General features: G+C 36.6%; 1 protein-coding gene across 6 annotated transcripts in view; it reads right to left on the bottom strand.

Moving 5' to 3' along the window:
- Positions 1–16,357, bottom strand: part of STK24 (serine/threonine kinase 24) — a 51,957-nt gene that overhangs the window by 31,079 nt on the left and 4,521 nt on the right. For 4 of the 6 annotated variants that reach the window (XR_015771948.1, XR_015771947.1, XR_015771949.1 and 1 more), the window contains exons 1-2: positions 8,425–8,443; positions 7,803–8,033 (exon numbers count right to left, since the gene is read on the bottom strand). Coding sequence is in view for 2 of the 6 variants with exons in the window: in XM_005516458.3 (XP_005516515.1) it covers positions 7,803–8,033 (231 nt within the window). In the remaining 4 variants the exon portion in view is untranslated. Of the gene's footprint in view, positions 1–7,802; positions 8,034–8,424; positions 8,444–16,357 lie in introns of those variants that run through there. The other 2 variants (XM_005516458.3, XM_088051858.1) reach the window with 1 other exon arrangement.

Here is a 16,357-nt window from a genome sequence, read left to right as displayed (position 1 = left end):
GCAATATGATGCAGATTCCAGAAAGTGCTAATAATCTCTTCAACTGCTACAGGAAATACTGGAATTAACTAATTTCTAAAACTAGAATTCAAAACAGTACCTTTGAATAAAGACAATGCAAACAAGGGACTTTTTTCTCATCAATAGCACAGCAAATGACTACAGGGAAAGACAGAAGTCGTAAAGACTATGGACAACAAAGGTTCATCATTCAAGGTAACATCTCTGAAATAAGAAACAAACTATTTTAAATATGAAAACAGGACTTCACAGCAAAACAACATGACCCTAGAAACAGAGTTTATGGGTTCTTTGGCATCCTTTTGCCTTAGTCTTATTTATGGCTACTAGGGGCTCCATGAATGGAAGCTTTCTACTCGTTCTCTCAATCAGTAGACTGACAAGATCTGAGAGCCTATCAGAACCATTACAGGAACCTTTTTGCTACCTCCCTCTGAGCAGTCCAGCCAGACATCACCCCCACATTTACTACGGACTAATGAAGGCAACACTCATTCAACTTCTCTGAAGGCTAGGGCTGCCTAGTGAGAACACAGGGTTACCAGCGCTTCAGAAGAAGAGTAAGCATACCAGAACACAGGCTGGCTCACATGAAAGTGGGCCTCATTTTGTTCTCAACATTGCCACAGTAACAATTTGCAACCCCAGCCTTCGTCTTATTCCAGCTGCAAGAATTCCTACAGGTGAAGACAATTCCTTCTAGCTTTGGCCAAGAGAATGAAGAAGGCATTTCAGCACCTCAAGCCCTCACAAAATGCAATGACGACAACATGGCTGCAAGTGAAGCAGGAAACATGAAAGATAGTTACACCTTTTTATTTTAATCCTGCTTAAATGAGTTCAGAGAAGGACAATGGGACTAGGGAAGGGTGTGGAGCACAAATCTCATGAGGATCACCTGGGGGAGGTGGAGGAGAAAAGGAGGCTCGAGGGAGACCTTATTGATCTCTACAACCACCAGAAAGGAGGCTGCAGTGAGGTGGGAGTCGGTCTCTTCCCAAGTAACAAGTGACAGGATGAGAGGAAACAGTCTCAAGTTGTTACAGGCAGAAAAATTTTTGCACAGAAAAGCTGTTTCACAGAAAGGGTTGTAAAGCATTGGAACAGTAGTCACCATCCCTGAAAGCGTCCAGAAAAAGTGAACACATGGTTTAATGGAGAACTTAGTAGTCACGGTGCTAAGTTGATGGCTGGGCCTAATCTTCAAAGGTCTTCTCCAACTTTAACAATTTTATGATTCTATGGTTCTAACGCGCATCCAAAGTTCAGGGACTGTAGTTTGCAAAAGTAAGGTGCACGAGCTGCTGCTGTGGGGCTGGGCACAAAGCACAATAATGGATCATCAAGAAACTACTCACATGCTTCACTTCTCCCTGCACTGAGGTAGCAGCCCCTGTTGCAGGGAATTCTACAGTCTTAAAGTTAAGCAGGAAAAATCTGTTCCATCTCCCACCCTGATAAGCACAAAGAAACCTGCCAAAGGCTGCCTGCTATATCAAGTGAAGACAGAATGCACCATGTCCATTGACTTCTGGCTGACCCACAGCATACATTTAAAGTCACATCAGTTCAGAGATGCTCGTCAATGTTAAAGTAAACCAGTTAAACCTGTAAAGCAAAAGAACATCAACTTTAAATTTACTGAAGTCCCACATAAACACCTACACTCCAAGTTACATTACCTAGAATATTCAACACATCTACATTAAAGTTCATGAGTCTCCTAAAGCATACAAGCTCAGGCTTCTTTAAATTCAGCAAACACTGATCTAAAAAAACCCAAAAACCTGCTAGTGGCATAAAACCCACCTCATATAAGCTGTTCCAATAGTTAAGCTGTCTTCCCTTTAAAACAATGCATGAGATTATCAGATGAAATTTGCTTATCTTGACCACTCATCTTGTCATATTTTGGCATAACTGATTAGAAAGCACTAAACTATCAGCACTTAAACATAGAAGGGCTTTCCTATATACACACTGAGTCACTTCCAACCTTCTCTTGAAAAAACAAAACCTAGCCTGAACTTCAGTCATCCTCCAGAATACAGGCTTTCCAAACCTTCAGCTATTCCTGAGAAGCTCTTTACTGACCTCATTGCAGTTTTCCAGCCCACTATGAACTGGCCATGTTATTCCAAGAAGACTGTCACTGATCTTGTGTGTACCAAAGCCCTAACCAACATAAGACTTGCTACAGCTCAGCCATAGCAGTGTTTACCAACTTCACATTCATCTGATTACCAAAAATGAAACCACAGATTAATTTCACAATCACCATTTTTCATAAGTATTTTTTTGTTCTTGCTGGAGTTCATTTGCCAGAGCTCACTGTACGGAGTTCAGAGTTAATAAACTTCATTAAAGCACTTTTTCTTTTTTATTAGGGTAAACTATGTCACTCATGATAGTTAACCAGAAGCTATTTTCTGTGTTCTCCCTGTCTATAGAAACACCAGCTTGACTTTCAGCAGTAGGTATATTGCATCCTAGACATGAAATAAAAAGCCATACAAGTTTTATGTGACATAAAGCCTAAAGTTAAAATTATTGGCAACTATCCTTAATGAACCCTCTGTCACAGCTTCCTATAAACTTTTTTTAAAGAATTCTTAAAATATATTTATAAAATGAGAAGCTGTCTGTGTGAAATATAGGGGGAAATAGAAGTCTTATTCTTCTTGGGTCAGTAAATTTAAACAGTTCAAAAGAGGGTATTCTCTGAAACTCTAATGTATGCTAGAAAAACATATTTGAAGGATGAAGAAATACAAGCTTAGACACAACAATATTTTTTTAAAATACAGCAATATTTTTTAAAAACATACTACAAACTAGTTCAATACCAGTTTGATATCATTTGCACCTAGTTATAATGGATGATGAAACTACTTATAAATTATTTGCTCTGCCATTACATACGTATGTACAGAAGTCTAAGATGAGGAAATGAAAGGATTTTTAACGTCTACATACATATAAACACACTGATTTCAGCTTTTACCATAAACACTTATTAATCTAAGCTTTGCGTGTAATGTACACGTACATACATGCAAAAAAGTCAAGGGTCTTTAATCTACAATATTTTAAATATATGAGCAAATTAATTTGCCCATATATTTCTAAATAATAAGACAAGAAATATAAAAACATTATTAAATTATAATAAAGCCATATTTAATGTTATTAATAAAACTGAAGAAACATTACCAGTGAGACATCTGAATCTTGAAAATAAAACCCATTTAAAAAAACAAGTATAGGAGAAACAACCATAGAACCAAATCTAACTAATCTCTTGAAAAATCGGTAAAGTAGAATGAGATGCAAAAAGCAGAGCTGACAAGCTTCTAGACTGAAAAAGTTTTAGAATAAGTAGCACAGCAATACTTCCTAAGAGTTCCAACATAGCAAAACTCCAGAGAGGCAGCAAATTTCAGCCAAATTGATAAGAAATTTTTAAAAACTTAACAAAACCAAAAGAATCCCTAATCCATTACAAGGAAGAATGTGGATGCTGTTAACCTAAATTCTACAGAAGTAAATAGACTGAGAGGTTTCATTAATTAATTCTATAAGGATCTAAAAAGAACTACTATTCTTCTGTCTTTGGAGCATTTAATCAGATCATAGAGGAACAGACGAACCTTCATTTGGAAGACAGCAAAGAACACTAATACAGGTTTTTAACACGCCGTGGCAGATAAGGAATGGCAATCCCTGTAGATATCTGCACCCCAGTAAACCATGAAGCTGCAATTTACTTTAGGAGCACTTTTTTTTAACTTTAGTTACTTACTATATCCTACAGTAGACAAAAACCTTTTTTCTCAATAGAATGGGAACATCAAGCCATTGAATTTAAAAATACAATGCATTTAGAAAAGGGCATTTTCATTTCTTTTGTATATAAATACATCTTGATTTCTGACAAAAAAGGTGTGCCTCAAAAGAATTTTTATTAAGAATGGCAACCTAAACTGATACCACTTCACTACTGCTTTTGCTCTATTTGCATGAACTCTGACCACAGCAACTGCACACAAACCTCCAACAGATGCACAGAACAAAGTCTAGAGGGAAAGCACGACTTGCTTTATGGGAGCAGTAGGTTGCTTCTTATTTAAGACTCATCATTTTAAAGCCGCAATATTTCATATGAACTGATATGGCTTAGTCTCTGGATATTCTGGAAATTCTGAAAGAAGAATTTGCTATAAAGCAAACATATTTCCAAAATATTCAATTAGGATATACAGAGAATTGCAGAGTAAGAAAATTTAACAAGGCTTTTGGGTATATTACACTCTTCTAGGTAGAACCTAGAAATTAAACAGTGTTTTTAAAAAGTTTCTTGAACAAAGTAACTTTCATTAAATTGTAATAGTTATTTCAAGCTGTCTTAGCATGTATATCATGCAGTCAGAACCAAGAGCTTGACAAGCTCTTCTCACATTATCTCAAGACAGCAAGAGGTCTCAGGCAAGGACAGCAGCATTATATAAGTCTTCTAAAATTTCAAGCAACAGGTTCCTGAACACACTGGCATATACAATCATTTAGCTTAATGGAAAAAGGCATGGAATAACATAGAAAGAATATAAAGATTTCTCAAAGACAGATTATTTGGTTTATAAGAAAATAAACAAATATTAAAAACATCAAGACCAAACCATTCTACCTACCTAGAGAAAGGATAGCAATTCCAAAAACATTTTCAATATGTCTTCCAAAATAATGAACAGAAAATCAAATTAAGAATTCCCTATAAACAGTACCTCTTTCTATCAAACATCCACCAGAAACATGGTCAACATGCATGAGGCTGCACAAACTAGAGGATGATAATTGGTGAAGTGGCTGGCAATATAAACTGAGATCCTATTGTTTTCTTACTTGCTTAGTTCAAAAAAGTTTGTTCTGTGACAAGACATTATTATCTTCCTTGTAATTAGTGCTAAACTGTCCAATCACAGAAGAAATAATGTCTCCTAATCACTCAACACATGGAAAATAAATGTGTTGAACATTCTCAGTGACAGATTATCTGCACTATCAGAAAGAGAGCTGAAAGATGGTCAGACCCTTAGAACTACATATGGCAGTCCTGGCTTCCAAATACAACTAAGACCTGCAGCAAATAAACTTAGATTTCTAGCCAAGAATATGAAGCAATTCATTTAAATATTAAAATAGTCCCTTTTGTGTGCGTGTGTGTGTGTGCATGTGTGTATATATGTGATGACACATTATCTCTATCTGATAACAAGACCTGACTCTTATTTTAGAAAGCAAATAGAACTTCTACTTCAGCATCACCTAATAACCACCACACATTAATTTTTAACAGCATAAAGGAATTAGCTTTTTCTTTTGAAGACCAAACGTTCTGTAGCACCAAGTGTCTTATAAACAATATACATTTACAAAGAACTGAAGCAATGAGTACATGAGCAGTTGCACATTTTATTAACTGTAGAAAGAGCTGCACTTCTCTGCAAAAGTAACTGAGTCACACACAGCCAGTATTGGCGCAGTATCTTAGGAAGCTGACACAATTTGAAAAACTCACAGGCTACTGCACTGGATAGAAAAAGGGATGCGGAAGGTATTAAAGGGTCCCCCTCACAACAATAAGCACAAGTATCCGTCCTAACACTTGGACCCAGACAAACTCATTCAGGGTACAGAGCCATACAATCTCTTCTCACCTTCCATTAGGAAAAGCAACCACTGCCATAACACCTTCAAAAAACATCAACATTCACTTAGTTCAAATTTGAACACTGGATTTTCTTTTTCAGACTCATTGTAATTATACACTTCTAAAACTAGTATGACTTTCCCATCAGACTTTTCCTTATACTCTATTTCTTATCCTGTAAGAGCTAATATCCCTAGCTGGTTTCTCACTTGGGCAAAATGACACCAAGGGTAACTAGAAATTATCACATCCAATTTCAGGGCTCTGGAGATGATGGTCAAGGGTCTGGAGGCCCAGGTAGTCTTCTCCTTGATTATGCCAGTTTGGGAAAATGATGAGAGGAGAAGTAGATGGATTTACATCCATTTACTTATACCAGCTGTACCACTGGTGCTGGCTACAAGGTTTTGGTTTAGGACTCTGCTGATAGGAAGAGATGGAACCCACCTCATGAAACAGGTCACACAAGCCTTTGCCAACAGAATAGCCAACCTGGTAAAGTGAGCTTTGAACTAGGAAAAGCAGGAGAAGAGGAAAAGACTGTATGACACTCCCTTCCACCTCTACTGAGACACAGACACACTCAAATACCCGTGTGAAGTGCTGGCACACCAATGAAGGCAGTATAGGGAACAAGCAGCAGGAATTTGAGATCTGTGTGCAGTCACAAGGCTTTGATCTCATTGCAACTACCCAGACATGATGGGACAGCTCACACAACTAGAAGGGCACACAACACACAGAGCAGGGCTACAACTGTTTAGAGCAGACAGACCAGGAAGGCACAGCTGTGCAGATGACATACTTCATTTAATTATCAATCCTTGACAGTGCAATTTCAAAAGTAGTAGAAGCCATGGGGAAAAATTTATCCAATTTACTGTGATTGATTAACTGCCTTCTGATACTTCTGAGATCAAACCTACACATAACATCTAAGTCTGGTAACAGGCTATCAAGTCTAAAGATCAGTACCAAAGCCTTCCACTGGTAAGATATCCAACCAAACTGGTTCAGAGCACAAGGAAGGAAGGAAAATCTGTCTCTCACTTGAGTCATGCATCTCCCAGATCCAGAAAAACTCCATTTTTCTTTGGAAATTAACTGGCAATCTCAGAAACACAGAGATAAAGCAGGGTCCCCCTTTCAGAACCTTCATGTCTTTGCTGATAAATAGAATACTTATACAAAAGTAAAAGCAGACTGAATTAAAGTATTTCTGACTACTTCTAACTACAAATCCTGCAAAGACAACAGTCTCTTATCTAGATTCTCATCTTATGGTCATAAAAGAAAGAGCTTTGCTCTGGGACAGGAACAAAGCCTTCCGAAGGAATAAAATAATACCAAAAGCTTCCAGATATTGCCACTACCCTCAAGATGTAATAAATTGTTTCATCCATCCAATTAAAAACAATAACAAAAAAAGAAAACCTTAACAAAAGAACAAACTATCTGGCACCCTTCAAACTGAATCCTGACAATAATAATATGGCAGTGGGAGGAAAGCGAAACAGATTCACAAGACAGTTAACAGAAACCCCTTCCATCATTAGCTTCACCTATATCTAATGTGCAAAATAATTTACTTTCAGATTTTTTAATTTCTAAATCACTCAGACCCCAAGGCTAGGTTCAGTCTCCTCAAAAGGACAGCTTAAGAGCTTAGAATGATCAGGAATCAAACTTCGACAAAAAATTTCAAGCTTCACAAAACAATTGATATTAATTGCTTTTAATGTTTTGATAATTCAATTCAGGCTTAGGCTGAATTTTTTTAATTTAAATAGCTTAATAATAAGAGAATATAAACATATTAGACCTCAACAAGCTCATGTTTTTAAAGGTTTTTTTTTGTACAGAAATAGCAACAGACAGACATTTTTCCTATTAAGTTCTGTCACATACTTCACAAAATACAGTAACTCATTCTTTCTTTAGAGTTGAAAGAACAAAAACACATTTTTCTTCAACCGAGGTTTAACAAACCTCACCAACAAAAACAGGCAGAACTGGATAGCCTGGAAAAGAACTACTTGTAAAATCAAATTGCCACCATCTGTGAGTATCTTACCTTTAAATAGGATCCATAATATTTAGTTACATAAGGACTGTCACACTGACTCAACACTGTGATTTCTTGTTGGATGTCTTCTATTTCATCTTCTGCTTCTTCTAGGTCAATAATTTTTATAGCAACAACTTTCTGAGTCCGATTGTCAATTCCTTTAAAAACTTCACCAAAAGACCCCTTACCAATTCTCTCCAGTTTCGTAAACAGTTCTTCTGGATCTGCCTTCAGTGTCTGTTAAGAAGAAATTAAAGAGAAAAGTCACTCAATATTTGTAACACTAAAACAAAATGTGGTATCTTTAAAGGCAACAAACACTTCTAATTCTGCATATTCCGATTTACCTAGCTACTGTTTTCTACCTACATGACTGTCATGTTCTTTCTAAATCCCTTCTATGCACACAGTGATATGTTTATGTTTTGCTGTATATAAATAACAAATTTAACACAGTCTGTGTGTCAGGGTTTTATCCTATTTGGCAACAGAAAATGCTGCTATCTCAATTTCTTTTTCTTTGCCAATAAATAGTATCCAGAATGAAAGATCATTACAAAGATTTGTTTTTTATTCAAACCAAATAAATCAAACACTACTACCAATAAAAGCAAGCCTTTTGTCTAACCTTTTCTCTTGAAATTGGCTCCCTCCTAGATCCCAGAATCCCTCTTTCATATTTTTTCTCGTATCTCATCCTAAGGATTCCATTTATCTCCTTCAGTGCACAGAGTACTACTTCCTTTTGTTTGATGCGACAATCTTCCTCAATTTTCTCCTACTAAGGATCACCTGCATAAATAGCCATGCTTCCTCCTTCTCCCTGATGCCAAGGTTTTCGCTATCAGGATTTATTTATCTTTTTCTTCTTCTCTCAGTTGCATAGTCATTCACTCCTAAAATACATCCTGCTTCCAGCTTTCTTGATTTGAGCAGTCACATAAAAGCCACAAGTGCTCACCTAAACATGCAAATATAAGATTTGGGTGGACTGCGCTGACACATTTGGTTTTTCTCCACTATCAAGTATTCAGCCCCCCACTGCTACTCAGACTTCTCACTTTCAGTGCACAGATGGTTAAGTTCCACAGTATACCTTCTTAATCTAAGCATGGAGCCTCACTAGCTAACAAAAAATACATACATTACAACTACAGGGGGGTTGGACTGTATGACCTTTAAATGTCTCTTTCAATTCAAACTATCCTATGATTAAACTGGAAAAGTCATAAATAGAGGGAATAGTAGTGAAATGAAGAAAGGTAGGATAGGATTATTTAGAATATTGCCCTTAAGAAAAAAAAAATAATACTTTAAAAGACTTGTGTTTTTAAAAGATGGCACTCATGCTAGCTAAGTGGAAATACATCACTGATATAGAAAAAGGTTCATACAAGAAGAATTCAGTAATGCCTAAATAAGCATGAAACCACAGTTTATACTTAGCCTATCTGTGTAGTAGCCTGAAGAGGGGAATGAGAAATTCTAGGTTACCACTGACAAGCACTAAAACATTTCCTTTAACATTTAAATTTAGCTTATAAAGCACCTCTCACCTATATTTTTCTGCTCTCACATCTCAAATATTACATAATTAACCCATACAGCTGCAAGAGGAAGATAACCTAGAACATAGTTTCTCTGGAGGTATCTAAATTTCATAGCTGAAAGAGGTGTTTTGAGGACCAGGTAGCTGGGACTGACTGAACCCAAAGATAAACCCACTCGATTCTCAGAGCATTTTATCATCATCTGGCACAAACTGAGAGTACACAACTAGTTTTAGTACTTTAAAGTCAGCTCTAAAGCATCACAGCTTTCAGATAATCATTCCAGGAACACATCACCAGTGAGATCAGCCCAAAGCAGAAACACTCTAAGTGCACCTACTGCAAGACTTCACCAGCCCCAAGAAATTCCCCCTGCTTTACATCTTACTGATCCATCCTCTTATCCAAAGTTTTGAGAAACAAACAGAAGGGCATGGGGTTGTATCACTCTTTTGCCATTAAAGGAACAGAGCAGAAGATCCACATCACTTCCACGGAAAGCACCATGCTCCTCCTTTAATTTCAATGTAATGAGAAGAGCATACTATTACACACTATTAAATATTACATACAGAATGTATCTATATATGTATATATATGTATCTCCCACTTGGAAACCAGACCAGGGCACTTCATGGTTTCCCACAAACAGCCATCCCTTAGCTGCACAGTAACCCTTACCAACATTTCCAGGGACATAATTTCTAAGAGATCACAAAACTACAAACCAAATTGTGCTTACTGATTCTTCTCTTGCCTCACAGAATGCTCTGCTGTCAGTATTCAAACCAGTCATCTCTGAGAACTCTTCATGAATAAAAATACCCTTAACACCTGCATCAGAAATTTTCCCTTGTGGAAAACTATTATCCATCTATGCTTTCATACATTCTGTGTTGGAATTTGAGATGATGTGCTGTAGAGAGCTGTGCACACCTAATCCATCCACAGGAGCCTTCCAGTTCTTCATTAGCCACAGGAATCTGAGCATTAAATCATTACAAAGGCATCTGGGTAAACCACAAACCAATCCCAGTTGCAGCTGCCTAAAAAATTTCATTTCTCACCTCCTGAGACTAAAATGCCAGCACTGCTTAGTTGCAGTGCACTGCAGTTGCTCACATGAAGAAAATGAAACAGCTACCTGCCAGCAGCTTTTTTAAGTTCTGCTGGCTGTATGTATACATCCCCTATTTCCCCTTTTCCCATTAACAATCTATGACTATCATATATTAAAGCCCCTTGATTCACAACACCACAGTCTTCAGAGACTTTCAGAAACCTCAGTTTCTTTTTTACAGTGCAAAGCTCTTTGGATTCTGGTGTTAAGCTGGCAGTTTTATAAGATAACTGTAAAAGAAAATTAACAATTACAGAAAAGTAAGGAAAATAACTGTTCCTGGAAGACCCAAGAAGAAGGGAACAACTGTTTGTTTGATTTTTTTATAATCAAAATTTTACAGCCATTTTGAAATGCCGATTGTTCAGTAATAACAGGACTTAGTGGGATCAAAATCATTATCAATAATAATGTTATTTCAGAAGTTTCCTGTGAAATTCCTAAATAGTAAACAAACAAACCTTCCCTTCCCAGTTCACAACTTTTGTAAATTCATTCCTTTGTTCTAAAATGTAACAGTTGCCATTCCTAAATTTTCTTCTGAGCAACAGTAGGTAGCAGTTGTTTCAAAAAACCTGAACACACCCTTGCTCTGTAAGAAGTTCTCAGTTTTCTTCTCAGAACATCAGGTTTAAAGTGAGAGCCTTAAACTACCGGCAAAAACTAAGAGCTGGTCTCTTTAATGACCTGCTGTCTTTCAAAAATAAAGAGATCAGGCCTCCAGATACATAATCAACTGCTTGAATCTGAAAGTACATAAGTGGCCAATTCCCACCCATTTTTCCAAGATCACATCTGGAAAGGATTCTTGCCAAATTTGTTTTTGCTTGGTTTTGTAAATACTTCCAATATAGACAAAATAAATAAATAGCTTTATAAATATTCTCTCTACACAACTACATAGAGAAAATTACTTCCACAGATACTGCCACTATGGTTTTGCTGACTCTATTCTTTGCAAACTTTTACTAAGCAGAGAGTTTATTCCTACTAATATTAAAATAATGGGAACTGATCCAATATTGCTAGAAACCACAGATAAGAACACCAATATCTGCTGCAAATGGGTAAAGCTAATCACCTTGATAAAGAACTAGATCTCTACTCACTGCAACATTTTTTTTCAAAGCTTGTCACAGAATACATACTGCAACAAATCAAAAATTATGGAGCATTCAGATCGAACAATTCCAGAACTTTCCATTTCCATAAACACTTTAACTACTTTGCTTTTTATTTCAAATAGTTTTTCACACTTTTGAACACAAACTGCAACCATCTTGCCTCACTGTCCAGCTTGCTCAGCCATGCAGAACAAAGTCCTTTTCACCATAAGCAAAGCCACCATTCATCCAATAATTTGAGTAATCTCTCTGTACTTGTTCCACATTGGATTCATTACTTTTGACCTTAATCAGCCAGAAAAACATACTCCATTTAAAATTAACTCTTCTTAGTACCTAACAACACAACTTCTACAGAATAAAAATAGTCCAATACATTCTCAGATCCTATTTGTTTAATTTGGCCTCATGGCTCAAACTCAGCTGCAACCAACTAAATCAAATCACCTCTTCCTAATGCTCTGCATTTCCAACTAATGAGCTCCCAGACTTTTGCAAAGGCTCTTTGTAATACTCACACTTATGACAAGCTGCACTTTATGCTGTTTTGTTCAGTAATTCCAATTCCCAGGGTTGCACAGTTCTTCAGCACTGCCTCTCACATGTAACAGGTGCCTTTAAATTTTGTCTTTTTCAGGCATTGCCTTTTTCTATGCAAAGGTCACTTTTCAGTCAGCAACTGTCGAGAACAGTCCTGGAGAAACCAGCAGTATCATCCATTCTGACACCACCTCTGCAGTACCCTCCTTACAGCCAGGGTCACACACATCTTGCAACATATTTTATTTTTATGAATCCCCAATTCTTATCCACATTAACTGTACCTTAAAGCCCAATAGAAAATGTTACTATAATTCAAACTAGATGGATCCAATGTTATCCATAACCATTCTGAGAAGATACAGCTTAAGAGCCTTTTTCCACATTTCACTCCAGTTCTTATTTATTTTATGAAGAGTTATTCCAGTTATTGTAGAAAAGCATTAAAAATATTTCTAACTTCCAAGAATTATAAAGCATCTCCATAATTCAAGTTCTTAAACTTATCTGTGCAACTAATTTTACTTGCAGATGTGTAATTTCTCTATGCAGCTCATTTGAAATAGACAATCATCTTTTAACGCCTCCTTTTGTATACTTTTCATTTCACCAAATCAATTTCCAATTTGTCAGTCCAGTTCTCAAGACTGGGCCCAAAATACAATAATCTGAAGAGGTTCAGAGATTTCTGGGGATTGTTTAGCTTGGAAAAGAAAAGCCTGGGATGCTGGAAATCTTATTGTGTGTGAATACCTGATGAAAAGGAGTAAAGGACACAGGGCCAGACTCTTCTCAGTGGTGTCCGGCAGAAGGACAAGATGCAACGGCCAGAAATTGAGTAATAGGAAACTTCATCTAAACTTCCAAAAATAAAAGAGAAAAAAAATCCCAACAAAACAAACCAACCAACCAAAAAAAAAACAAACCAAAAACCACAAAGGTAAAAAACCCAGCCTTTCTTCATGTAAGGATAATTCTTCACTGGATTAGGGCTGCCCAGGGAGACTGTGGATCATTTGAGGTATCCAAAACTAGGCTGGATGTGGTCCTGAGCAATCTGATGACTCTACCTTGAGCAGGACATAGACTCTATGTGCTCCACAGGTCCCTTAAAATCTCAGCTAATCTGTGATACACTTTCTATCACACAAAGAATTAGTTTTGCTGCTAAATTTACTACACAGAAATGTAATTTCTGCAGAAATGAGACACCATTGCTGCACATAATTTCTTTAATTTTTTTCTTTGGTCAAACCAGAGAAGAGAAATCTGCCAGGAAAGTTCATACAGGAAATTTCCCCATGTACTCAGAGAATTTTGAGCCTAAAGCCAGTCGAAGTGAACAGCAGGCTGATGTCATTCTCCTTCACACAGTTCCCCATTCCAAGGAGGCATTTCAAAGGTGTCTAGATCACAACTTGCAATCTTTCAAAAACCATTTAAAGTCTCTTCATCTCAACACAGACCAGTATTAAGCAGCTCCTCTTTTTATGTTGAAGTTTAATTTAAATATGTAAATTTGGGTACACTGCACAATTTCAAATTCAAAGCATGCAGCCCTCCCACAAACTTGGGCTACCAAAGCAACGGGAAGGAAATAAAAAGACCAAGATTAAAAAAAAAAAAAAGCTCACAAGTTCTTGTTTTCAGCAAGATATATACACTATATATGAGTAACAGATACAACATATAACACACTAAATTATTTCCCGCAGTTGGTGTTAAACTGAAATAAAACAGAGGCAGTAGGCAGACTATAAACTGTTAAATGGTTCAATTGTATCAATCCCTACCTGTACTTTCAAAGAGAAGTCAACTAACCCAAAAAGACAAAATATAATGAAGTATTTGGATTTACAGTCTATGACTTTTATCTAAACAAAGACATTTATAAGAAGCCTTAAAACTGGAACCAACTTTGAACTATCTCTCAGTCTTATTTATCAATAATAAAGTAAAATGAGACAAACTACCATAGCCATCTTATAATTATCATGAATAGCAACAACTGATTTTTATTTTATTTTAAGCAGACTAATCAGCAAAACACTGAATGAGAGGTACAGGACTAGTATGAAAGCATTAATCTGTAATAACTAGGTGTAGAACTAAGATCCAGCTCTTTCATTGAAAATTTGTCAATTATAAAAAGTAACACGTAATTGTTTTCTTTTTTTCTTCATACACATTTCTTATTTCTCACTTTTTATCTCCAGCACCATAGTTATTTAATGCAGACACATGCTACCATAAGGAAATTGCTTTTTTTTTTTTTCTGGGAGAAATAAAATATACCAAAAATACAGAGATTTAACAATATCAATACTTGAACTATCAAGAAAAAGGAACAACTGCCATAAATTCTGCTGTGAAACTTCAGTGGGTTAAAACAGGGGAGAGAAGAAGCAAAAAATAAAGCTGTAAACATTGCATCTCAAACACTGAAGGTTAAAAACATTTAACGTGAATCACTATGGCCAACTAATACTCATTTGTCACACAGTTCAACTCTCTTCTTCTGATTTCTACCTAGATTGAAACAGGTTGTAAGCACATTTCCAGCAGGAATAAAAAAGTTCCCTAAAGTTAGCCTATCGTAACAGTATTCCTCAAGCCCTTGTATAACCCTCTTTCCACTTATTTTCACAGAAAGTGCACTTATCTTACATCAGGAATACAAAATATTCAATTATTTATCAGTAACACAAATATAAGCATACTTCCAGATTTCTAATTAACCAATACCATTTTCTGGGTACAATGTCCCCTGCACAAATCAGTCTGAAATTTTCTGATATTTTTCATTCAGAAAGCTCCTTAGGGTACAACCCTAAGAGTTTAATACCAAAAAGAATAGTTACCTAACTGTAGCCTGCTTCCAGAAAGCATATTTAATTAGAAGTTTTTCTGAGTTTCTTAAATTCCTCCGTTTTTAGTGCAACATCACTAAAAACTTTCATAACCTGTACCTGACTTCCTCCCTTCCATCCATTACACTTCTAAACTGTTGATTACTGCAATTAAAAATCCCTCCTTGCCTTGGGCACACAGTGAAAACAACACACAATTATCAGCAGTAGGTACAGTACAGCAGTGAAACACAAGATGTATTTTAGACATCAAAAGAAAGACAGCTAAGGAAAAATATCCCCAAAACAGTTTTAGAATAATGTCTCTTACTTGTTTACACTTACTAAAAAGCTAAAATGCTGTAAAAATCACTCTTAATTAGCTAAGCTACTGATAAAAAGTAAAATAAAGTAGTAGCTCTTTAGGGAAACCCCCAACATTATGACAAATGGCTGAATAAAGAATGCTAATAGAGGCAATTAGAAAGTTATGTTGCATTAATAGTACTTGAGAAAAATAAAGAAAATAGTGGATTTTAGGTTCTACAGCAATCCCATAATTTGAGGGGAGACTCTTCTTACACCCATAGTATCTGACAGCAAACCCAGATGTCTGCCAAGCAGGGCCAACTAAAAATACAGTAAGTTCTCCTGATTCAAGTCTCACTTTTTATCAATTTACACTGTTGAAGGCCCTTAGTTCTATACTAATGTAAAACCAGCACAGTCTGACATTTGTGCATATATGCACACGGAAACTTATGCAGATCAACAAAGAGCTTACATGTAAAAACAGTTTTGATTATATAGCTGCATCCACACAAATTATTACTTCCAGGCACACAGAACATCACTGAATTAAACAGTACTCCACAAAAGGTGTATCATCACAAAAGCAATAACCACATCAAGTTCAATCACAGAATCACAGGATACCAGGTTGGAAGGGATCTCAAGGAAAATCTGGTCCAACCTTTCTCAGCAAAAGCACAGCCTAGACAAGGTAGCCCAGCACCCAGTCCAGGCATGTTTTAAAAGAGTCCAGCATTGGGGAATCCACCACTTCCCCAAGAAAATAATTCCAATGGCTGATTCTCCTAATCGTGAAAAATTTTCCTCTTGTGTCCAATCAGAATCCTCTCCAGGGGTAACTTGTACCTCTTACCCCTCTTCTTTCCATGTGATTCCTAGTAAAAAGGGAGTCTCCATCTTCTCTGTAGACACCTTTTAAATACTGGAACATGGTGATAAGGTCTCCAACCTGGGCTGTCCTTTCTCAAGGCTAAACACACCCAGCTCTCTCAGCCCTCTCCCATGTAAAAGGCTTCCCAGTCCTCCAGTCATCTTTGTGGCCCTTCTCTTGACCCACTCCAATTGA

This window comes from Pseudopodoces humilis, chromosome 2 (assembly GCF_049639895.1).
Source record: "Pseudopodoces humilis isolate 2021_Gansu_Grassland_sample_001 chromosome 2, ASM4963989v1, whole genome shotgun sequence".
NCBI classification, from domain to species: domain Eukaryota; kingdom Metazoa; phylum Chordata; class Aves; order Passeriformes; family Paridae; genus Pseudopodoces; species Pseudopodoces humilis.
This window is presented reverse-complemented; position numbering and strand designations above follow the sequence as displayed.